The 24,578-nt window shown below is 47.8% G+C and overlaps 9 protein-coding genes across 9 annotated transcripts; 6 read left to right on the top strand and 3 right to left on the bottom strand.

The window, feature by feature from the left end:
• Positions 1–23: 23 nt before the first annotated feature.
• Positions 24–1,170, top strand: BDV27DRAFT_140666 (DUF3129 domain-containing protein; the record flags this gene model as incomplete). Its single annotated transcript, XM_032069701.1, has 5 exons — positions 24–138; positions 195–404; positions 567–614; positions 667–839; positions 892–1,170. The coding sequence occupies 5 exons, from the start codon at positions 24–26 to the stop codon at positions 1,168–1,170; spliced, it is 825 nt and encodes a 274-aa protein (XP_031933310.1).
• A 394-nt stretch (positions 1,171–1,564) lies between these two features.
• Positions 1,565–3,438, bottom strand: BDV27DRAFT_170834 (amino acid permease/ SLC12A domain-containing protein; the record flags this gene model as incomplete). The annotated part of the gene is made up of 4 exons (XM_032075427.1): positions 1,565–1,770; positions 1,831–1,942; positions 2,002–3,172; positions 3,235–3,438. 4 exons carry the CDS (start codon positions 3,436–3,438, stop codon positions 1,593–1,595), a joined length of 1,665 nt encoding a protein of 554 aa, XP_031933309.1. The 3' UTR covers positions 1,565–1,592.
• A 542-nt stretch (positions 3,439–3,980) lies between these two features.
• On the top strand, positions 3,981–5,027 carry BDV27DRAFT_119832 (uncharacterized protein; the record flags this gene model as incomplete). The annotated part of the gene is made up of 1 exon (XM_032064953.1): positions 3,981–5,027. A coding segment is annotated over exon 1 (319 nt), but the record flags the coding sequence as incomplete, so codon positions are not given.
• Positions 5,028–5,492: 465 nt separating this feature from the next.
• Positions 5,493–7,228, top strand: BDV27DRAFT_170831 (amino acid permease/ SLC12A domain-containing protein; the record flags this gene model as incomplete). The annotated part of the gene is made up of 2 exons (XM_032075426.1): positions 5,493–5,977; positions 6,046–7,228. The coding sequence occupies exons 1-2, from the start codon at positions 5,505–5,507 to the stop codon at positions 7,226–7,228; spliced, it is 1,656 nt and encodes a 551-aa protein (XP_031933307.1). The 5' UTR covers positions 5,493–5,504.
• Positions 7,229–8,456: 1,228 nt separating this feature from the next.
• BDV27DRAFT_119830 (M24 family metallopeptidase) lies at positions 8,457–10,330 on the bottom strand. The gene has a single exon (XM_032064952.1). The coding sequence runs from the start codon at positions 10,206–10,208 to the stop codon at positions 8,799–8,801; it is 1,410 nt and encodes a 469-aa protein (XP_031933306.1). The 5' UTR covers positions 10,209–10,330; the 3' UTR covers positions 8,457–8,798.
• Positions 10,331–16,296: 5,966 nt separating this feature from the next.
• BDV27DRAFT_90438 (Dyp-type peroxidase) lies at positions 16,297–17,949 on the top strand. Its single transcript, XM_032077914.1, has 2 exons — positions 16,297–16,330; positions 16,387–17,949. Exon 2 carries the CDS (start codon positions 16,465–16,467, stop codon positions 17,605–17,607), a length of 1,143 nt encoding a protein of 380 aa, XP_031933305.1. The 5' UTR covers positions 16,297–16,330; positions 16,387–16,464; the 3' UTR covers positions 17,608–17,949.
• Positions 17,950–18,851: 902 nt separating this feature from the next.
• Positions 18,852–20,200, top strand: BDV27DRAFT_170829 (pepsin-like aspartic protease; the record flags this gene model as incomplete). The annotated part of the gene is made up of 3 exons (XM_032075425.1): positions 18,852–19,020; positions 19,081–19,202; positions 19,264–20,200. The coding sequence occupies exons 1-3, from the start codon at positions 18,913–18,915 to the stop codon at positions 20,198–20,200; spliced, it is 1,167 nt and encodes a 388-aa protein (XP_031933304.1). The 5' UTR covers positions 18,852–18,912.
• A 1,165-nt stretch (positions 20,201–21,365) lies between these two features.
• On the top strand, positions 21,366–21,734 carry BDV27DRAFT_152379 (uncharacterized protein; the record flags this gene model as incomplete). The annotated part of the gene is made up of 1 exon (XM_032071554.1): positions 21,366–21,734. One exon carries the CDS (start codon positions 21,366–21,368, stop codon positions 21,732–21,734), a length of 369 nt encoding a protein of 122 aa, XP_031933303.1.
• Positions 21,735–22,711: 977 nt separating this feature from the next.
• BDV27DRAFT_90414 (uncharacterized protein) lies at positions 22,712–24,477 on the bottom strand. The gene is made up of 2 exons (XM_032077913.1): positions 23,382–24,477; positions 22,712–23,312 (listed from the first exon to the last, which is right to left on the bottom strand). The coding sequence occupies exons 1-2, from the start codon at positions 24,384–24,386 to the stop codon at positions 22,995–22,997; spliced, it is 1,323 nt and encodes a 440-aa protein (XP_031933302.1). The 5' UTR covers positions 24,387–24,477; the 3' UTR covers positions 22,712–22,994.
• Between the last annotated feature and the right edge of the window lie 101 nt (positions 24,478–24,578).

The following is a 24,578-nucleotide window of genomic DNA, read 5'->3' as shown; positions in this document are numbered from 1 at the left end:
ACTCTTAATTACTAATATCCAAGATGTTGTTCATCAAGGCCATCACTCTGACGGGACTCGCCGTGAGCCAGGTTGCAGCTCATGGTCTCATCACTCGTGTCAAAGGCCACAATGGCATTGACATGCCTGGACTGACGAGTAGGTTCTTACAGGGAAAGCTGTATCATGACGAAGAAGCTAATTTGTGATTTTAGTTCAGGATGGAATACCCCGGGATTGCCCATCTGCTGCATGCGGCGCCCAGAAAGACACGGCCATCATCCGAGATGCTGAGTTTGGCAGTGTCAAGGCCTCCCCCTTGGGTCGTACTCTTGGTGGAGGTCCTGTGAACCCTGCCATTGTTATCAACAACTTCGTCGGTGCTGGAAAGCAGAAGCGCTCTCGTCTTCCAGCCAGTCACAGACGTAAGATATTGTTCTCTGTTCCGGTATGATTAAGCTAACAGCGCCAAAGGTCGTCAGCTAATCAACGATGCTGCAAGCATTGTTACCAATGCTGGTGGTACTGTCCTCAATGGTATTTAATGTTCACCCCAACATTGTTAAGCATATATTAACATTTCATAGGTATCCAGGACCTTGCGGACGCAACACCCTTTGGTGGAACCATCAAGAGTATGAGCGCCTTTTCACTGTCTAAAAACTCCCTGTTAACCAGAATAACCAGGTATCCAATCCACAATTGACGATGCCATGGCCATCCTTCCCGGAACCCAGTCCGGTACAGTGACAGGCAAAGGTGCCAAGGAGAACGGCATGCAGCTGTATTCTGGAAAAGGTGCCAGCACCGGCCTCCCTACTGCTTCTCCGGAAGGTGTAGTGACCATGATCTACCACCAGGTAAGCCGATATAGCATGCCTTAAGCATACCAAGGTTGACACATTACTCCAGGTTAACCAGGATGGTGCGGGTCCTCTTTCTGCTGAAATCGACCCTTCCAGCGGAGGCACCGATGCAAAGGCCTTCAAGAGCGCCCGTGTCATTCAGAACATCCCTGGCGTTGCGGGCTTCTCCACCTCTAGCACCATGGATTATGCTGTCAAGGTCCAGGTCCCTCAGGGAATGAAGTGCACTGGAACCGTTGGAGCTGCTAAGAATGTCTGCATTGTGCGGGTACGTAATAATGCTATTTCGGGTCCATTCGGAGGCTCTGCTGCTTTTACGCAGTAGAACGTTGAAGGAGTTGTATACCTAATTAGTCGTATTGTGATTGTGTGATTGTGTGATTTTGTCTCATAGCTTTGGTTTTTTATCTTCTCTTTACAGACCCTTTTACTAATCATTGCTCTTTGTTTGCAACACACACAATCGTGTCTACTTAATTTTATACATAATACTATAGATAATGTATACTAGTGTGTATAGTGAAAAGGAATTCTAGCCGCGAGCCCATCTGGCACAACATGGACAGAAGACTACCAATGTCTCTCATCAAACTACATCACGTAAAATTTAGATTGTATTAAGAGGACGATAATTGAGCATACTCAACGTTAAGATATGTCAGAAGAGACTGCTATCTAATCAATGCATGTATGTGTATACGTATCATCATGGCAGCAGGGTCTTCATTAAGCTTATCACCTTCAACTTCATCCCCATAAAATATTAAGCCTCTTCCACCCTTTAGCGTTTTTGATCGGTACATTATCTGGATCATTCCGAGCTTCCTCCAGCGCTTGATGAACCGGCACCTCAGTCAAGGGAATTATCTTCGTCCCGCGAATATATTTGTAGAGCCCATATGCACCTAGGACGAGTGGGATATCTCTGTGATCGTTGTTAGCTCGTTTCTCTTATCCAGGGAAATAGTGAACCAGTAACACGTACAGATAGGACGACACGAAAGAGGCGGGGTCCCAATTCCCGGCGGTAAAGACGGCAAATCCACCAGTGAATAGGATTAGTATACAGGAGATAAAGGCGAACCAAGAAGAAACGTCTAGAGAGTAGTGGTCAGATCAGTATCAGCTCAAGACGTTCAGATGAACACGGACATACATGTTATCCGATTGTGCCATGGTAATTCCGTTGCCGGAATCCCTTGTGCCTTTAAAGCCTGCAACAAGCGAATATGGTTGAATGCGATCGCAATCCATGATACCAGCACACCAGCCGCGGTTAGATCGAGGAGCCAATAGAAGACAGTCAAGGCGCTATTTGAGACACACATGTAGGCCAGGAAAGAGACGGCCGTCTGGGCGGCGACGCACATATATGGTACACCCCACCCGGATGTTTTCAAGAAGATCTTGGGCGCATGTCCCTTGACGGCAAGACCGTACAGTGTTCGGGTGCCTGCCAACATGCTTTGGTTGGAGGCTGACCATGCTGAAGTAATACAGATCGCATTGACGACTGAAGGTATCGCTTTAATGCCGGCGTCGCTGGCAGCGATGACAAAGGGACTTTGTGCGGCGGTACCCGAGTCATCTTGGAGTCTCGGGTCTGAGCTTGAGACCAACATGCCCACGACTAGCACTGCAGCTAGATAGAATACAGTCACACGCACAAACACTCTTCGACACGCTTTGGGGATGTTGTGGCGTGGGTTCTTCGTCTCTGCTGCGGCCATCGCCAAGGATTCAACGCCTGAGAAGCTGTAGACGGCGTTCGTCATCACAGCCCAGAAACCGAGAAAGCGACCCCATGCGCCGCTGGCAATGTACTCAACAAAGAGGCCTTCTTTCCAGTGATGAAAGCCTAGTCGTGGCTTGCCAGGTATTCCGCCAAGATCGATGACGAGACCGAGAATAACGACGAAGACCACCAAAAGAAGCTTCAACAGGGCAAAAATGAACTCGATTTCACCATACACACGCACAAGCGTCACGGCGACGGTGGCAGACACAATGATGAGAATAGTCACCCACACCGCGGCATTGATGTCGGTCCAGTACTGGATCATCACGACAGCCGCAGAAATCTCGCTCGGCACGGCCAAGAAGGAGCCATACACAACGTTCCAACCGATCGCAAAAGCCAATGCAGGGTCAACCAGTAGTTCTGCGTGTCGCACAAATGAACCGGTCACCGGCATCAACGCGGAGACCTCGCCCAAGGCATATTGAATGCAGCATACAATCAGCCCGACGAAAATGTAGCCGAGCAGAGCACCAAGCGGCCCGCCTGTCGCAATTGAACCGCCGAGGCCTAGGAAAAGTCCCGTTCCCTAGAAACTCGAACGCGTCATTTAATGGACAATTCTGGATAATGTGGTACAGGTTCACATACAATGGCGCCCGCGATAGCGATCATCTGCACATGTCGTTGGGACAATCCGCGAAGCAGATTCTGGCGTTCCTCTTGGGAAACAATATATTGTTGTTGTTGTTGTTGTGGCTCATTATCGTCGATTGCTGGAGCATTACCTCCTGGCTGTCGACTTGGCGATATCTCACAATCATCTTGCGTTGGGCCCTTGAAGGGTATTGCCATTGTATTGCTAATTTATGGTTTTCCTCCCCTTTGGAGGTTCAGGAAAGGAATGTGATTTGGTTATCAGCGCATCCCTTGGGGAATATTCTTCCGCCCTAGATAAGTAAGCACGCCATCTCACTGGTTGGTGAGGAATGCTTCTTGCATGTTAATTATGTGGGGTTTGGCTCTTTAGTCGGTGTATGAAGTAATGAATTAATATATTTCTATGCTATAAAGGGTCATATTATAGGGCATGAAAAAAAAAAAAAGATATTTGCGATTAGGGCAAAGAGCATGCATGCACCACAGAATGAATTACCAACCTAAAGGAACATAAACATAAAAGACCTCACCGTCCCCACTTATAACCGGATTCAATCCGATCTCTTCGCAGTTAATGTCTTGAAAAAGATTAATTAGCTTTCAGAAAAACATACAGCCAAGCAAGCGATAAGTATTAAGTATTATTTCTTCCACGGAATGCCTATCTAGTAGTAATAAAAACCTCAATGGCAATCATCTCAAATATATACTGACAAACGAAAAATCATCCCATTCGACCACCTAAAGATGTCCGGACACCATAGGCGTCTCTATGGGGTAATTTATAGCGTATTCTCAGGTTGACATATACTTATATTTAGTAGCCCTAGAGAAGTCATCCATAAGCAGCAAACTTCGGCAATATCAGAAGTAACCATTCTCGCCATATTGACAAATATTAATGCGGTTAAAGCTCAGGCAGCCTCAGCCTCGGCGATCTCCTGCTCAAAGTTGCTCTTGACATCAGCAAAGAATCCATCGTCGAACAGACAATCCCAGCCGAGGAAGGCTACTCCCTTTCCTGTAGTGACGGCCTGCTTCAGTGCCTCATCCGTTCCGGCGACCGCTGCAAATCTCACATCATGAGGGAACACCGTCCCAAGGATTCCTCGCCGCGTGAAAGCTTCAACCCTTAAATTCCAACCACAGATTGGATGATCATGCGAGCACTAGATACAGGCGCACACGCGATTCTTGTGCCTGTCCTGGAAATAGTGCAAGATGCAATCAGCATGTCCCCCAGTCGGCACCCGAGGCTTTGAGCCTCGTCTAGCAGTCGAGAAGTTCATTGAGCAGCATCCCGAGGGTGGTGGAATTAAGGAGCCCACCGGTAGGGAGAATTTGGCACATGCAAATGACTCGATGGTCATCGCTGTCCAGATTGAAACCAAATCGGCCTTGGAGATTGTCGAAGAGATTGCTGCTGGTCCAGGCACTGATGTCCTATTCTGGGTACCTCTTGTGATATCTACTGTGACAGTGGCGAGGATGCGATGGAATGGGATAGAAAGGGGTTCCGCATGCACAGTGTGTGCACTGACATGATTGCGCTGCGACAGATTATTGGGCGTCAGTTCAATTCTACCAACTAAACAAATAGAACAAAGTTCAATGCATCATAGGATAAGATGACCTAAAGGAATCATCTTCCTAACAACGATAGCCTTTGTTCGGAAATAGTCGCTTAGCGGGGGCTATCCACTTGGTAGAACTCAGTATGAAACGGACCAAGAAAGATGTGTTCACGAACTCGTGTTTGTTGGTGCGGAAACTCACCGAGGTCAGTTTTCCCATCATAGACTGTTGAAAATGTTGAACTCAAAAGGTCCATAGACTTATAATGCTATGGACAAGCCCCGAGAAAGCCGAACATCTCGTGAGTATCCTGTGCCGTACCGATCCGAGCCGAGATCTCAGTCAGTGCCGAAGGGCATGCGGCGACTTGTCCACTAAGAAGAGTGCCATATCACGACGACGAATTGAGAAGCCTGATTGAAAACTCAAAGCCCCGCATTATTTTCCAAAAATCCGGGGACCCAATAATCTGGGGTTGACAGGGGTTTCATTGGACACCAAGTCTTTCTGCTCGTTGCGGAAATGGATACGCATGGCGGGTTGTTTATAAAGAGAGAAGGATCGTTTGGAATCGTTGTCTCACACGCGACCAATTGACCACTTCTGAAGTTTCATTTCCCTTTCCAATGAGTTCTAAAATAAACCTCTCGACAGGAGAGCATCTGGAGTCTGTGGACGACAAAAATATGGATTCCAAAGAGAATGATCATGACAAATCCTCCCTGAAGGAGGATTTCAATGAAGGGCATACCTCTGGGACCATTGGGGGTTTGCATCGTCGACTTGGAATTCGACACATTCAACTCGTCGCCATTGGCGGCTCTATTGGCACAGGCCTTTTCATTGCCATAGGAACTGGCCTTTATAAGGGGGGTCCAGCAAGTCTTCTCCTTGCCTTTATTGTTGAATGCCTGATGGTCAGCATGCTCAATAATTGCCTCGCTGAAATGTCCACTTACATGGCTGTACCTGGCGGCTTCATTGGCCTGGCGGGCAAATGGTGCGATGATGCATTGGGGTTCATGGCAGGATGGAACTTTTTTATTTACATGGCTCTGACTGTGCCTTTTGAGATATCTGCTGTCAGTGTGTTGCTTGAATATTGGCGAGACGACATTCCCCACATTGCCGTGATCCTTGTTTGCATGGCGTTCTATGCGTAAGGCATCAGACCTCCTATTACAGCAATATAAAGAATGTGATGCTGACAAAGTTTCTGTAATACAGGACCATCAATTTACTCGCGGTTGGAACATACGGAGAAGCCGAGTTTTGGCTCAGCGGTGGCAAAGTGGTCTTGATATTCATCCTCTTCGCTTTTACTTTCATCACAATGGTAGGGGGTAATCCAGCGCATGACACCTTTGGATTTCGATCTTGGAATACCGGTGATGCTTTTGCCGAATACTCTTCGAATGGATCGCTGGGCCGCTTCGAAGGCTTCCTTGGAGCCTTGTGGATCGCCGTCTTTACCTGCGTAGGCCCCGAATATATTGCAATGATCTCGGCCGAGGCGAAACATCCACGGATATACGTTAAAAAAGCCTTTCAAACGGTCTACTGGCGCTTCTGTGTCTTTTTCATTGGTGGCGCTCTCTGTGTCGGTATCCTGGTCGCTCACAACGATCCCACTCTTGTCGAAGCTATCTCAAGTGGCAAGTCCGGCTCCGCTGCTTCGCCGTACGTGATCGCGATGAAGAATATGGGCATCAAAGTCTTACCCGATCTGGTCACTGCCCTCATGATCACGTCAGTCTTCTCAGCGGGTAACACCTATACCTATGCGGCGACTCGAGCATTGCATAGCTTGGCAGTAGCAGGTCGTGCTCCCCGGTTCTTCGCAAAAACAACTAAGAAGGGTATACCCATTTACAGCTTCCTTGTTGTGATGGCTTTTGCGTGTCTTGCCTTCCTCCAGCTCTCTGGTAGTGCAATGCAAGTTTTGAACTGGCTCATTAGTCTAACAACCGCGAACATTCTCATCGACTATATTATTATCACACTTACATATATCAACTTCTACCATGCCTGCAAAGCGCAGAACTTCGACCGGTCCAAGTTGCCTTATTACGGTCGCTTTCAGCCATATTGCGGCTATATCGCTCTTGCATGGATGGTAACGATCGCCGGTTGTTTTGGCTACGAGAGCTTCAGGCCTTGGAGCACCTCAAATTTCTTCCTCAACTATACTATGATTCTGCTGGCACCAATCGTCTTTATTTCCTGGAAAGTCTACAAAAGGACAAGATGGCTACGACCGCACGAGGTGGATTTGATATGGGAGGCGGAGCGCATCGCAACATACGAGGCACATGAATCAGAACAGCCCATTGGCTTCTGGAGAGAGTGCGTCACTATGTTCAACTTCAAGAAACATTATCGTCGGAAAGTTGCAGGTGAGGCGGCTTGACGGCGACAAGTGACACATCAGGGTCATTTATAGTCGTAGCTGTGAATATTTGATGTATGACGGTATCTACCAAAATGAATAGATCGAGCTCTTGAGATTTGAAATTTAGTGATGTATATTATACGAAGGAATCCGTATCGGCTGGGGTCCTGTCCCCAGTTTATCAATTTCCAAACCATATATCACGCGATAAGTATGCGTTTTCTCCAGCAACAGTGGTCGAATAGAAAGACCACGAAGGTATACCATGCTTTTCATGCAAGTTGAGACTTTCCCCTTCGGTATGGCCTCTCACGATGTGCGATGCCAGAGATGCGAGAATGATGCCAACAGGGCGCTGGGGAAATCCGTATCGAAGGCCAATGACCTCTTACGATCGCACAGGCAACGGGGCACTGACAAAGGCCAACACGCAGACTCCCCATTGATCCACAAACATCATCAGGCCGAACATCGTGAGGGAGGGTGAGTATGTGTCCTAGTTGGCTGCAGAGCTGCAGAGCTGCAGCTAGCCGACTCCCATGGCCCGGACGATAGGGCCGACGGCTTTCGGTCTTCGTAGGTAGGATTTCCACTGCATGTTGGCCCAATTCAGACATAAGTTTGCACCAACGTGGCACATTCGATTCTCAATAATGGATTTTCGTTCGGAGTCCCAATAGCTGAGAATGGGGCAGCGGCCAATCCGACCGCTTGAGCAAGATGCTCGAAGCCACACAGCGATAATTCTATTATCGATACTCCAAAACTTAACAGATGCGTCGGTGTTTGAGGATTTTATTGAGGACTTTCTTCAACACTGTGGAAAATGGCCAGGCCTTAAGTCTGTTCTGGTGATGGATCATGCTTTTTTTTCTATCCTTCTGAATATATAGACTATGTTTCGATACGGAGAAATAACTCATGTGTTCGTCTCCTGATTTATCCGACTCGAGTCCTATTCATATATTTTTCTCCAGACGCAGATTCCTTAATCGGAGGCATTAGATATATTACAGAGACAACATAAATCGGCCTTTAAGAATTTTCTGGAGTAGTTATTGACCGGGTTGGTGTAAGAGAGCAAAGTACGAGGGGATACTAGAAATGTACAGGTATCTATTGTGATAATATATTAAACTTGAGAAGGACACACTCTCAGCTTCTAGGGGTATTCAATAGATTAAAGTAAAGAGAAAGTGTCTAGTACTCATGAGGAGCAATGATTACTCAATCGGTGAATGGTCCAATTAGTCCTTATGAGTACTATCCGTTGTCTTGAGAACTATCTGCAGGTCCTTGTTTAGAAGGTCAAAATCTAGGGGTTTTTTTCTTTCCGTGTTTCGCTTCATCACAGCGTCGACTGTAGATACTCGGGCTATTGTCACGAGAATTGATTAGTATCCTAGCTACATCATAACCCATTTCAGCAGTACAATCAATCCTCGACACTGTGCTCTCCTAACTTGAAATGATTTGTGATAAGTCTGCAAAAAAGAATTCTTAGTTTTTGTCTTATTATTTTGTGATCTGATGTTCTGACCCGGTTTGATGAAAAATTAGGTACATAAATATGATCATGGGCTCAGAATCAGTCGCGCAGGAAGCTCTCTTCGAATGGATAGTGAGTCAGTAGCTCATAGCCGGTCTCGGTCACGAGTAGTTGGTTCTCTAGCTTGACACCATCCTTGCCGCCAACCTCACCGACATACGCTTCAACGGATAACACCATGCCCGGTTGCAGCTCTCCTTCGTAGCCGTATGATTCCAAGTCTTCCGGGTAGCGAATACTCGGGTACTCGTCGCATAAGCCTACCCCATGGAACATCACGGCATAGCGCTGAGCGCGGCAGCTTTCAGGCAGGCGATGGCCGTTGCGCGTCAATTCCGTAAAGCGGACTCCGGGCTTGACCATCTCGATGTTGGTGGTGATATGTTCGTGGGCGATGCGATACAGGCGTTTCTGTTCGGCTGTCGGCTCGAGATCGCCGCAGATCCAGCTGCGCGACATGTCCACGCACATACCGTATACGCCGATGAGGTCGGTGTCGAAGGATACCAGGTCTCCGTCGCGAAGGACCCGCGGCCCGCATTCCTGATACCAAGGGTTGGTGCGCGGTCCGGAACTAAGAATGCGAGTTTCAATCCATTCGCCACCACGGCGAATATTGCCCGCGTGCAGAGCAGCCCAGACATCGTTTTCTGTGGCGCCGGCGCGCATGGCCTGGCGCATCTCGCCGATCGCGGCTTCGCAAGATGCGACTGCACAGCGTATAGCTCGGATTTCGTCTGGGCCCTTAATCTTTCGAGCGTGCTCGGTGACCGCTTGCCCGTCACAGACTTCCACTCCCAGAGCTTCGAGGGCACGCAAGCCGGCAACTTCAATGCGGTCCACAGCGAGCCGGCGGTTGTTACCGGCATGCTGTCGGAGCAATTCGTCAACTTGTGCGCAGAAGCGTATGGCGTGTTCACTGGTACGGTCGCCGGTTTCAAAGTAGAAGAATGAGGCGCCACTGCGCAGTTCTTTGATCAGTGGCAGGTGCGCGGTAAGATGGTCGCAACCATGGAAATCCCACAGCACCAGATAACCACTCGCCGCAACGAAGCAGGCGCGGGCGGGATTGTGCGCGGACCACACCTGCATATTGGTGGAGTCCGTGGCGTAGCGAATGTTTAGTGGATCGAACAGCAGGATGCCACCTAGACCGCGGTCAATCAGTTGATCGCAAATGCGTTGCAGGCGAAACGCGCGCATGGTGGGTAGGTGAGGCGGCTGCAAGCCCAGCTGCTCCCACTCGGCGAACGCCAGCGGAGTTGGTCCAATTTCTACACGGTCGTTGTCGTCGACCGAGCCATCAGGTTTTAACGTAGCGGTGCGCGCCCGGGTGGGGTCGATACGGCGAGAGGAAGGAGGGATGGAGCACGGCGAGTTCATTTTGACTGGTTGTTCGTTCACCGTGAACGGAACTTGTTCATGGCTTGCGATGCAGTAGGTCGACATAGCTGTGCACGTGCTGATCGAGCGTGCCTTTCTTCTCGGTCGCCCAGATAATTAATGGTGATTGAGAAAGACTTGACTTTGTGCATCGAGGCTCTTCTTATAAACAGCAGTTGGGCTCTGGGACATGGTGTCCTGAAGGCACCCGGTCACGTTGTCGGGGAATGGCTGCACGTGCTGTATTTCCCAGATTTAAGAGAGACTCAGTACGAGTCGGGTTCCTTTCCCGCACCCAAATGCAGCCAAGGGTCATCGTGTGATTCTCAATATCCTAGTGAAGAAGCTCACAGCCCTAAACAAGACTTTTCCTCACCATATACATATGTAATAGTCATAATATCATTGGCTCTAGAAAGTTTCATCACTCGACTCGTTTTAAAAAATAGATCTTAACCTAGAATCAAAGGCAATCATTAGTTTTGTCTCCTATACTGACTTGACAAATGTGATTCTTTCTCCTAATGAATCCAATTTTCTTCTGTATTTTTCTTTCTATAGAGGTTACAGAACAGGTACATTTGAGATTATTATTGACTTGCATTATAGTTAGTCTAGAGCACCTTTTGACCTCAAATGGTCATAGGGTGGATGTACAAGGTCAGGGTGACGTTCATATTGCGGGGGAAGCTCGAGGCTGTTGACCGTGGAAGAGATAAAGCTCTCCCGTTCCGAGCCGAGCCGACGACAGACTCAACGACCAAACAATGAGCATTTAGTAGCCTAGCCAGGAGAACAGAGTGTGGTTAATACGGTACTACCTTTGCTTTATGCCACATCACGGTAACAAATCCAGCGGCGGGGAGCCTCCACTCTTTTCGTTGGTTCCAGTGTCCAATGATTCGAGGTTTAATAAGCATTTTTCCGGGGTTGTCGGGTAGTAATGCTGTTACAGTGGGGGTCCAACAGTATGTGCACTCCCTATACTTAAAGGTACCTAGCGTCTCGTACCAGACAGATAGAGCCACTGGGTACCTTTATGTATAGGGGGTCACTTCCTTTTGGACCCCCACTGTAGCTGCGGGGAGGTCGGGATTTAGTGTCTGGGGTGTCAGATCCACCCTGACTGGGTCAGTTTAAACTACGTATTAATTTCAAGTTATACATAGATATTTTTATTTTATAGAAATATTGTAATTTTTTTTTTTCTTTTTTTTTTTTAAAAAAAAAAGAGTCTTTCGCTTTGCTTCGCAGAGTAAGCCTACCCCAGCGAATTCATTCTCAAGGACTCGTCGTCTGGGATCAACCTCCCAAGATACTTGCGTGAGACTAGGCTAGATTTCACAATTGCGTTAAATGAGTCACGCAAATTTCGATTCATAATGGGATTATGTTTAGTGTATAATGAAGAACTCGCTTCTCTAATTTTAAATCATCGCTCTTAGCAGCAACATATTGTGCAAGTGAGTGTCCCTGATCTAGACGAGCTTCTTACTCATCGAATGCCATTCCTACCGACTTTTGCAAGGGGAACCGAGTTATAAGGGGGAACCAAAACAAAATTTGGCGCTACCGGCTATTGAGGCGTCCTCAGGTTTCTGGAAGGAACACTTGACAAAAACGGAGCTGATCGGTCCATCCTCCCACCTCTCACATCCACCCGAAAAACCCGAGCACGAGTAACCGAAGATCCTATGGCCAATACGAGTCTGGAGATCTTGATGGGAGTCTCACCCCTGATAATCTTGGCTCACCAGGTCTTCCGGAATTGGCAAGATTAGTATCGGAGACTCGGACCATGCATCGAAGATCAAGTGCTAGCTTAACATAGGGCTCTTTGCTACCATTTCCATTTGACGTCGTTCCTTGCCCATCACCACAGAAAGTACCACGCGCGCGGCTTCCTCGGCTGAGTTTATCGTGCACAGATTTCAGGCTCTCTTCTTGGAGGATAATGGCTAAGTGTTTCTTGTTCTGAAAGGTGGAGGCACTTCTTGTCCATAAGGACCCAGGGAAAGCCATACATATAAGTGTCCACATTCCACACATTGGATATTGTTGTTTATCAACTTGCTAGAGTCTTCTGTTATTACCACAATAATTGCAAACGATCACCAGATATGCCTTCTATTGCCGACTCACGTGCAGCACTACCCACGGTGATCGACCTGACCACTAAGAAGGCGACTCGACTAACTAATATCCTGCCCCGGTCTCTTAACTTATCGAGGGGGCTTACGTAGAAAAGGAGGACTTTGAGCCTAGTATTTATTTGGTTTTCCAGCCACCAGACAAACTAACAGCGATGAGGTCCTCGAGGAGCGACTTCGCTTGAAGATGAAAGAGGGGCAGAACCCGGTATGCACCAAGCGTCTCGTCCACATTGCTGATATGACCGCAATTTTTGAATGGACAAATTTCTTTTAAGCCAGCTACGGTTGCTGATTTGGCCCCTGTCGAGGGAATGAAATACACTGATATACGATGTTTATGTATCCTTTAACTGGTCATACAATAATGATCACTCTAATTCAGCTTCGACGTTATTGCGAACGCTCGCATCTCCATGAAGTACATTTACCAAGGACGTAGGCCATGATGATAATCAACAAGTGACATAGACAGCGGAATTATCATATTATTCCTATCGGCGTACTCGGCTGTGATACTTGTGGCCCTCGAAACTTGGCGGTCTAGTTTTAGCTATGGACAAAAGCCTCCAGCCATTATTAGCCTAGTGAGTCTGCTGAGGAAAATCTAACGATTGCTGGCTGTCAGACTGATTCAGCCTCCGACCATACAGGTTGAAACAGCGGTAGAATTGGCGCGCAGTTCGTTCTTGGGAGAGGGAACTTTGCCGCCTAGTGGTGTCTGTCATCGCGTCATCGCTCAGCCCGTTATCGTCTTCATAGTTCTACATATGGTAGACTCTTCCATTTAAAACATCATACCGCTACGCGAAAGTCAGATTAACCATGCCTAATCTTCCGGCCTACCGCTTGAGAAATGGTTGGTCACCGAGCACTTCTTTGCTCCCCGGTTTCTCCTCAAATTTCGAGGCGCTGATCCAGACTCCACAATCTAGGATGTAGACTATATCGAACGCGAAAAGTAAAATGTGATGAGACCAAACCTTATTGTCACTATTGCTCGTCCTTGGGATTTCGCTGTGAATAGGGACAGACGATTAGCGGCGAAGAGCTCTCTATCCCAAAGCTTCGCCGAGTGTCGAAAGGAAGACGTCCTGCGCGGTCTGCCGGCCTGACCAAGCATGTAAAGACACCTGTCGCTGCAAGCCACGAAGTGGAATTGCCTTCACGACTCGGGACACATGCTCAGAAATTCAATAGTATACTATCGACATCCGCGTCAAGGGGTTTCCGAAGATATACACGTTAACCTCGTCCCTTATCGCAATCTTACTGTTTCTCCCCAGGCAGATATTCAATATCTCGATTTATTCCCAAGAATGTCCCTTGTACAATCTCATCCCAAGCCCTGTCAGTGGAGAGTTTTCTCGTACTTGCTCTCCGAGGCGAGAAATGAACCGCTGACTCTGCAAATGATGCTCGACCTGTCGGTCAGTGAAGGATGCGATAGAGGTCGTTTACCCCCAAGCCAAAGTGTCGAGACCCTTGGCGGGAAATATTACACTAATGGACTCCGCTATATGGTTATGCTCTGAGGCGAGGGATGCATGTCCGTGTAATATTCCCCAAATGAGCATGAAACCCTTCTCACGGCTCTTTATTTGATGATCAAATAAGAACAGCGGTTTGGGGGCTCGTCTGATAATATTCAGCTGCATCTGAAAGGAGCAGAGTCGCTGATGAGACACACTGAAACATCATTAGTATTGAGTGCCGTGTCTGCACAGATATTATATTACTGTGGGTATTGTATCCACCAAGTGACTGTTTCACAACCCCCGGCCCACACATAGCATTGTAGAAAGATTAACCCGTTCTTCTAGTTATATTGACAGTGCAATGACATGACAACCTGTACATCTGCACCTCTGGCTCGCACCTTTATGCAGCCTTCCTCAGGGGTGCTAAACATTGATGCTCTACATCGCTAGACTCGTCTTGCCTGTCAATTTGCATTGGAGATCCCTATCTAAATGACGCTATGATTGATGATGTAGAGAACTTTCGTCCACTGTAGTTAATCCATGTGGCTGAGCTACTACGATGGAAAGTTTGGTAAGTATCGCTTCGGGTAATGCGGTGGCGTTCACAGGACGTACGATCTGAGCCTGGAATACTCTAGAGCGAAATCAAGCAACGTCTAGATGTATGTTGCAACTAATTCTCTCCATATTTGGAATCAAGTATTCTAGCAATAACAATATGTCTAAAACAGCAATATCAAAATCATCTCATGACAGCTCGTACGACAGTCCACATCGCGCACAAAGCAGAGCCTCGTGTGCTTACAACCATTTCTTGGGCTGTTGCAGGTCTCTTGGTTGTGATCATTTATTATCATCGCAATTCCTGCATGGCCACCTCAACCCCTTCCAACTAGCCCACCCTCCCGTGTTTGGCCTTTGGCTGATGGGTGTTGTACCAATTCCCCCTCAGAAACAATGTCTTCCTCAAATTCACCCGTCTCTTCGGCATCCTCAAATATCATACCATACTCTGGTCCCTTTCAATCGACGATCTACAATAATGGTCTCCGGGACATTGCCATTGCTTACCGACAGAACGATATCGGAAGGGACCTGCTCTCAATGCTGCAATGGCCGATCATGCTCGCAGTCCTTGAAACAAAGCATTCAATCTACCATGATTGGCTCTAAGATTGACTGAAAGAGCATCGTCACGCAAGTCTAGAATGCTAATAGGCACATATATCAGCAAGTCGCTAACCTGACAAGCATCAATCGGGATGAATGAACCAAATAAGCTATAGTAGAGTTTGGTCTAGAAACCCCACTTTCACCTCTTTCACCTTGAATATCATAATATCTCCATCTTATTCCAAAGCTGTCTTGATGGGAATTCTGTCAGAGATTCCTTACTCCCCTGAAGACGAAGATCAGTGTGACTCTATACACACAAGCAGAGCAAGGGAATAAAATGAGTACTCGTAGGTTGGTAGATAGACAAAACACGTCTAGAAGAGCAGCTCGCAGGGCATGTAGAGAAGGTAGCGCTAAGCGCTGGTGATAGAATAATTTACAACTCGCACAAGAACTCGAACGAAGTGTTATTGTATGGTCATGGAGCAATATATGTTTAACCGCAGCTGCGGGATTGAGTTCATGCTTTTCAAATACCCACGCTGATTTCAAAGTTGCACGTTATGTTCACCCCTTTCTCAGTAGCATTATCCTCAATCAATGTATCCCATTCATGGATACTCAGCTACGAACCTTGCGACCTTACGCAGACAACTGCAACTTGATATTTGTAGGCCCCTTGTGCCCAATGGTCTGGTTGATTGTCCTGACGGTCCAATTCCTCTGAATATTGGATTGGATTAAGGAATTCTCATACTAAACAATGGGACAAATTGAAAAAGCTTGGTCTATGATCAACCTGAAGGCCCGCTTTTGAACGACGGAATCCACGGCCATTCTTCCAGATATACAATTAAAAATTCTTTAATGGATTCTAATAGGGCTGCACGAAAACACTCCTTCACTTAACTTCTTAACAGAGAGTGGTACTACATTATTTAAGTGATCGAGGTCTCTGGCTGTCTCCCGTGCATCCTAGACCAATCGATGCTATCAGTGTCAATCCCGCCCGAGAAAATAGCGACAGATCAACACGACGCATCGCACGGACCAATGTCGCTAACTCTCTTGAGATTAGTTTCTACATTCAAGCAAGCCAAGCCTAATCCGGCAATACTAAATGGCCAATAGAGAATGACTAGGTAGTAGAATAATGGGTCAGCCATGTCGTGGAATGTAAGTATAAGGTACATATTCTAGGAAGCTCGTCCTGTTTTCCCGTATTCAACTAATATATGGCTGTGCTAGGGGCTGGATAAGAGCTCCGAAGACTTTAACGAGGGTTCTCGGCTTTGACGTTCGCAATCTAGGACAACGTTGCATGTATATAGCATCGGAGAGTCCTCTTGAACATTGACCAATTAGGGTTTCTCCATTACTGGACGGTCACATGGTCGACCAATCCAGAGCAGGAGTAGTGACGTCAACGCCGAAAAGAGTAAGTGATATCCTAAGATTAGCCCTCAATTGCTGACCCCTCACGCTCCACCTCAGCTTCGGTGACCTGACTTTAGTGACTTCCAGAGTTGACCCAGGTCAAGCAAGGTCCGCCGGAGCTGATGGTGGTAAAATATGAACAGGATCCCCAGAAGCAGGAACATTGTGCATGATATTTTCTCCCAAGGGTGCTCCAGTCGTCCATTCCCTAGACCACCAGTTCAAAAAAGCTTCACAATCCAGCAAATAGCTGGAATCAATTCGGCAAGACCGGTCCCACGTCCTTTAACCCCTCAGTTAAGAACCCATCGACCATCCAGAAGCGCAAACATGAGCAGTCGTGTGCCTATCGAACCGCAACGAGTCGACGCACCGTTGACACAATCCGCAACCTTCCTTGTCGTGTCAGTCAAAGACAGTTCCGAGGCCATTCAAACGGTCCGTTCGACTCTCGCCAGCGTCGATGACCTCTCCAAAAACGTTTCTATTCGCGACCTCGCCGCCCAATTCGCATGTACCGTCGGAATCGGCAGCAATGTCTGGGATCGTCTTACCGGTCTCCCTCGCCCGGTCGAGCTGCATCCATTCCGTGAGATAAAGGGCGAAAAGCATACAGCAGTGTCTACTCCCGGTGACCTGCTTTTCCACATCCGCTCAGATCGTCGTGATTTGTGCTTTGAATTCGAACGCCAATTGATGGACCTCCTCGGCGACTCCGTTACAGTCGTCGATCAGACGGTCGGGTTCCGGTACTTTGATGTGCGCGACTTGCTTGGGTTTGTGGACGGCACGGCCAACCCAGTCGGCCCATCAGTTTCCGATACAATCCTCGTCGCAGAAGAAGACAACTCCGCCACCGGAGGCAGCTACATCGTAGTGCAAAAATACGCACACGACCTCCAAGGCTGGAAATCACTCTCCTCCGAGAAGCAGGAAGCAATTATCGGCCGCACCAAGTGGGAAAATATCGAGTTGGATGATGCGGACGAAGGTAAACAACAATCACACAAATCGCTGGCGACGATCGAGGAGAATGGAGAGGAGCATGAAATTCTCCGCGACAATATGCCTTTCGGAAACCCTAGCTCAGGCGAGTTTGGAACATATTTTATTGGATACACTCGGCGGTTATGGGTTATTGAGAAGATGTTGGAACGCATGTTCATTGGAAACCCCCCTGGATTACATGATCGCTTGCTTGATTTCTCGAGGCCGCTCACTGGAGTGACCTTTTATGCACCGCCGGCTAGTGTTCTGGCTGGGTTGGAGGATGATTAATCTCTTGTAGAGTTGGTTGCAAGGCTCCATAGGTTTGTGGTTCTGATCTCGAGGAACTAGATGACTTCTCCGGTGTGTAGCGGTCTGAAACGCTTTTGTTCGCCCTTGTGAAATGGCAGCGAAGACTTGCATTGCAATAAACGTCGGCGAAAGTGAATAAAAAGATAGCTTTAGAAAAGAAGGCCCTTCCGGAGGTACTGTCTGCACGCTACTAGCCGGTGGCTTCACAATAACGCTTAAGGTCTTCACGTCCGTACCCTATCGAGACCCAATTTATGAGTTTTGTGTGCATCTACTACATACTCGTTATACCAATCTCACCTCCAAATAGTTTAATGTTTATCAATGTCCACTCCCCACACAAATAATTACGTGATAAACACACGATAGATGTTGCTAGGAAATAATATACGTTGTGCAAAATAGTACCTCCAGACCAAAGACGCGGCATGGGACGGTTGGGCCTGGCGTCAGGCAAACAAGCTTAATCCGCCGAGGAGAATGGGGCGATCATGTCACTGGCCACGCGTTCACGGGCTGCGTTTATCTGAACTGAGAGACGCTAGCTAGTATATCCAATAATATTCCTCGAGCTTATTTCCTCTGTATAGGTGATTAGGCTGAATTCACATTCCGAGGCCATGTTCCGTAATGATCAGCTTGCTCTCCCAAAGGGCTGTAGATGTAGGCATATACCCATAACACAGTTCCTCACGAGTCTAGACATTGGCCATTCTATGAAACAATGTCTCAGATGTCCAAGACTCCAATATAGGACTCGGAGCCTCCGACAAAGCTCCGAGGTGTCCGGAGCCTGTAGATCTCAGGTCCAAGACGTTAAATCCTTTACCACATGCTTAGCGTATTCATGTTCCCTGGACGATCTACGCTCTGGCTTCCATATATGACCTTTATATGAAGCGGCCCGAGAGAGCACGGCTTGATGAATTCTATGAACAACACGACTTTCCCGGGGATAGACCACTTCCGCCCCGGCGCTATGTTTCAGATTCATGATCGTTTCTGGTGGCCGGCCTATCACGACAACTTCAACTATCTCTTTGCCGTTCTTTAGGCACTGATGGCTGGGTTGGTCTCCATACTAGATGATCTGATTGTATCTAATCACCAGTAACGTGCGGAGGCAAGAGGGCGTGGTGTGGCTTCCGACGGGATGGATATATATTCGTTGGCGTAGGTGTCGACAGAGTGAGGGAATTTTTTCTCGCATTCGTAACTTCATCTGTTTCTCTCCGTTAGCCTTCGAACATATTCCGCCTTTAGTGTCAAACAGGATCGATAGAGATGGTAGCAATGACGCGATATTCATTTGGGATTGCCGTGGTAGCAACCATCCTGCCATCGGTGTGGTGTGCGATGGTTAATCTGCCAATTCACTTTCGCAATAGTTATGTATGTGGATAGCCTAATTCTCGTATACTAAATGTTAGCTAACATAACCAACGCCTTCAGGCATCCGTGGAAGTAGATATTGGGACACCTCCTCAAGCACATTTCCTTCATTTCGACACTGGTTCATCCTCCACATGGGTGGTTGACCAGAAGTGCGCGACAACTTGTCCGAACGGAAGCGGGTATGATGACGTCCATGGATAAGCATGAGTGTTTCGCAAGTCGAAAGGCTAACCAGACCAGGTATGTCCGCAAAGGTTACAACATCTCCGCCTCTTCGACTGGTACGCCTCTAGGGACTTATGGGAGCATTGATTATTTTGGGGGAAAGACTGCCGGCCCAGGTGTAGCCGACACTTTCAGCCTCCTGGCTGGAACTCAGGGGCATGCTGCGTTAACATGGAATCAAACATTCTTGGCTGCGAATGAGACCTCTTGGCGATTCATCTCTGCGGATGGGTTCTTGGGATTGGCCTTTAGCACGATTGCTGTCGCAAACACCACAACGGTGGTCGAGACGCTGATGCAGCAGGGTCACCTTGACGAGCCCCAATTTGCGATCTACTATGGTAAAGAGTTCGAGAATACCAGTACAAACCCGGAAGGTGTTTTTACCATCGGTGGCTCGAAGGAGGAGCAGTATGTCGACGGTGACTTGACCTACGTCCCACTAGCACAGGAAAAAGAGTATCAGGTATGGCGCGCCACTCTCTCATCAATAACTGGATCAACCAATGCAGGCAAGAAGCAAGCCACCAGTAAATTTGAAGGGGGTCGAGCAGTCTTCGATACCGGGGCCGGAGCACTCCAGGTACCGTCAAATGCCATTTCAGAGATTTACGCATCAATTGGCATGAACTGGACCGCCATTAGTCAAGGTGGACATATCCCCATGTGCTCAGACTTCAACTCCAGCTGGTCGGTTACTTTTAATTTCGGGGAGTCCGAAACAGACCCCAAGTTGACTTTAACCGGCGATCAACTCGCCCAGCCGGGGTTTGCTGACAGGAAGGATGCGTGCAATCCCCCCTTCGACGATAGTGGGAGCGAGGATTTCGCACTTCTTGGTACGCCATTACTTCAGCAGTTTTATACTGTGTGGGATTTTGGAGCTACGGAGGTGGCCGACTATCATCCTCGGATTGGATTTGGGAAGTTGAAAGCAGGAGTGCGACCGTGATTGAGGAAGTGTTACTACTAACCCACCGGTGATATGGGATTTATTTTTGACTGTGTTACAATTAGGAGTGACCAAAACCTATATCTACGGGGATGAGTGGGCATCAATGACTTGTTATATCCACTCGCTGTGTTGTGCGGTGTGTGCTTAGTGGTCACACCCTCTATTATTTATGATCTGTGCGTAAGCAAAAGGTCTAACCAATACCACACTGTCGAGGATTTGACTCTTTACTCCACTATGAATAAACGAAGGTATCCCTAGCAGGTCATCGGGGCACATACCCGGCCAGCGACAGCTCTAGCAAGCGATAAAACGTTGGTGGCGTTCCCACTAGTAACTGACCCAGACGCTGAGGAGAGAAAAGGTGGAATAGGAGAGAAGGAAAGGGGTATTTTTCAGCAGGATAATTCTGTTTTATTTCAATTTGGGGGTTTCTAAGCGAAGCAACTATCATTTTAGTGCCATGCAGGATCCTAAAAGCGTGTATCTTGGCCAACAGAGCCTCACAAAAAGGCCCACCGAAGTCAGGAACAAGTTACCAGTGAGATTCTAATTTGCACTGCTCTTGAATTAGTAGTTAATATGGGTATCGATGTCCAAAACTAATAATGGGACTACCAATGACTGTATACAAGCTCTTCTCGACGGGGTATGAACATCAGTGGCTGAGTTAAAGTGGTCACCAAAATAATGTGGAAAAGCCGGCACTAAAGAAGATCCACGTCGCTCTTGGTGGACCCTGAGAGAGGAGCTAAACGGCGAGGCCGATGGCGGTGAAATGGGGATCGGCAAAGCAGTTGAGAGCCGGCATAGGACTGCCGACACTGCCCCCAAACTAAGGTCTGGGGGCCAAATGAGCCTCATCCAGTTGATCATTGTTGAGAGCCTCGCTGGGCTGCGTACTTCAGTAATTGTGGATCAATAGGCTGGACGGGGAGAAGATAAATATGGCCATCTTCTTCTCGTGTTGAGGTCCTTCCTACCATCAAACACAACTGTCTTCTGCCTGCTCAAAACATCATTTTCTGGCTGCGAGCGTATTTGGTCTGGATATCAAGCTCAAACTTATCCATCACCAGCAAAAGGTCAACTTAAATGCAATCCTTCTGATTCTATACCACCCTCTACCATCCACCACAACACACCACAACACACCTCAATCATGACGAACAGCAAGTGTCCTGCAACCGTCCGTACACCTCCAATTGGTCTCTGGAACTCGACCGAGGTCGTGGCATTCCCAAATGATCACCAATACCTCCTCGACCATCAAGCCTGCTGCGGAGAGACAAACCAGATCAAACTCTATAAGAAGACATGCTTCCGCTTTTGCAGCACCTACGGCAATCAAAGCAATGTCACTTCATGTTTGGAAGAGCGCGGCGTGAAGCAGGTAGCCGAGTTTCACAACAACAAGGGCGGGCAGTCCATGGCCCCTCATCAACTTTCCAAACCTGCTCTCGGTCTCCTTTTTGTGGTGCTGATAGGATATGTCATGGGACCTCTCGGGGAGGCTCTCTTGGCTGCATAAATCTTTGGGGATCTGGAAGATTGGGGCGTTGGGGAAGTCCTATGAGTATATCGGGAGATGGTGTATCTGTGGATATCCTGTGTTTGATTCACTCTAGAGTATTACTGTATAGAATAATGAATAATGATCACATTTTTACTTGCCACACGCTACATTGTATCGCAAGATTTTCCGCGGGGGAAATCAGGGGTTCGGGGATTCGACGGAACAGCCTGGCTAACCGCTGGAAGGATTTGATGCGCCGGCTATCATTGATTTCAAATCACTGTTTTGGGGAGATTAGAAGGCACTAGCCATTCTTGTGCAGACCGCTTGATACAATCGCAGACGAAAAGGGTTAAAGCGCCCACTTTGAGTCGCTCTGCCGTGGGGGCCAAAGACCAGTCCGGTAGATCTTTTGACCTATTTCAGCCAGAAGGCAGTGTTATCCCGAGGTTATAAACAACCTCACGGTGAGATTAAATTCACTGGAATCCAACACTTTATATAGCTTTGGGGAAATTGCGCGGCTGTAAATAACGACCACCCTTCATAAGCTGTCCATATGTCAGTGGAGAGCACGGTAGTTCTGAGTTTTGGCATTTCCTCACTCACCAAGTACGCCGCGAGACTCTATCGAGTTGTAGACCGTTGCCCGTGAATTTGGCTTTTGCTCTATTCCCGGAATACCTGGCAAGAGAAAGGTCGTATCCATGATAGACTGATGGCTTAACCATGGCGTGTATCGCACACGTAGTAGTGGAGTTAAAGGCTCAGTTGGGTTGACGCACAGCCTGTTGGGGTCTAGGACGGCACGTCTGTCGACGACTGACAGCTCCTGTTGATTTTTGTTCGCTCTTTCAAGCCGTTTCTCTGGATTGCTCACTTATATATCTTTTTTTTTTGGTTTTTTTCTTTTCGCCAGGAAGGAATTAGGCAGCTGATTGTAGCGACCTGATATTATTCTGGCTATTAAATGCCAATCATTGTTAGAGCGAGGGCCATGCAAAGATAGCATTTTAATTACTCCATCGATGACCACTCCATGTCGAAAGGGTGCCTGTGGATAAATGTTAAGCAATTAAATGAAAAGATTTGTCTTCTCTGTATGGGCCTCGAGCTTTTCCCAGCCGCCTGCGGACGGGTTCTAAGACATTTATAACCTATGATGACTGTGTGCATGTATGTACAAGGGACGAAGGACACTGCCTGGTAGTAATTTATTCACTCACCAGCCGTGAATAGAGGAATAAGAAAACAATCGAAGGCCGACCTCTATCGTCATGATTTTGGAATGATCCACTTGAGCTTTCGGCAAGAACCCAGGCTGTCCATTGTTTTGTTAATCCTTTCAGCCATCCAGCCAGAGCCCATGCCAGCTTTGCTACTCCCTCGCCTGGCTACCTTGGAGGTCAAGCACTTTCCGGGCTCGTAGGAGTATTGATGACATTGGTGATCCTTCTGACATTGCGCTTGACAATCCTCCCGACTGCCAGTAGCTTCGATGCTCTCATCGGAGGAAGCATTGTCCCAGTCCTCCCTCATTTCCTGGATTTGTGGGCGGACGAACTCTTCGAATACATGAGCATGCAGAAGGGTCTGCTTTTGTCTCTAATAGCTTCTGAATAAGTACGGTTTACCCTGAGGTCCAGGACAGTGTAGACTTACATTCGCCCACCAACTCTGCTCAAACTCCCACGTTTCTCGAATATCATCCGGAGTCATATGATGGTAGGTTACCACCGGGGTACACCAATGATGGTCAGTATTGGGTCCATAGTGGGAGAATGTCCAGGGTGTGTCCCCTTGCAGCATTGGATTCGCGAAGAAAAGACCGACTCCAGCGTCCTTCAGCGCCTTTCCCAGGACACAATCGCCCGCCCAGTGTCCAGCGGTAAAGTCGTCATATTCCTTAACTCTAGACGCATGGTGATCGGAAACTTTATGCATAGCCGCCTGGGATAAGACGAGTCCTGATCCTCCATGACCAAAGACGATGTCCAAGATCTGTACCCCGGATCCCATATAGTATGGCTGGCTGGGATCAAACTTTTCCAGCCAAGCCAGAAGGTTTGGCCATACCACGTACGTGTCTGCCTCGATGAACACGTACCACTTTGCGTCGGCCCGAATGTTGAGCGTTTCATTGATCATAGGCAAGAATTTCCACTTGTCTAGGAGCCATCCCCGATTATCAGGTTTGCCCGATGGCGTGCTTGGATCGTCGTTGATGTCTTCCGCTGTTAGCCCGGCGCGCCCGGACTCACGTAGTCGGTTGTAAAGGTCGAACTCGGCGTTGGTCTGTTTAATATTCTCATCGACGCTGCGCAGGACGTCGTGTACTTGGATACCAGCTATTTCCTCTTCGAAGTCGGAGAAAAGGACAAAATTCGGAATACATTTCAGGGTAGTATTAAAGTGGACTGGCACTTTCTCCAATGCTTCGGTAGCTCCAGTTTTTAGGACCACGAGAACGTCGTGTATCCCTGGTAGGTCAGGGCAGTCGGATGGATTTGATGCGACTGGGTCAACGTTGGTATGATTCTGTGATTGGATAAATTCCTGCTCTGCACCGTGTGTGTCTTTCCTAAACCAAAAGAAATAGTTTAACAGTAGGAAAAGCAGTAAAGGGGCCACAAGTAGAGGGATATTTCGCCCACGGGAGGGAGACATTGCTGAGAGTGCGATGGTTGAGAAGGATTAATTGATCTGGTGGGAGTGGGAAAGACGGTCTCCACAGTTTTTAAAGTGACATTGACTTGACGTTACCTTATCTATTAGTATTACTATGGGGAGGGGGGGGGACCTTTTTTCACAGGCACCAGTCAGGTCTTTGTTTACTTGGTGAATGGACCCTGAACTCTA

Source organism: Aspergillus caelatus (genome assembly GCF_009193585.1).
Source record: "Aspergillus caelatus strain CBS 763.97 unplaced genomic scaffold BDV27scaffold_5, whole genome shotgun sequence".
NCBI classification, from domain to species: Eukaryota; Fungi; Ascomycota; class Eurotiomycetes; order Eurotiales; family Aspergillaceae; genus Aspergillus; species Aspergillus caelatus.
This window is presented reverse-complemented; position numbering and strand designations above follow the sequence as displayed.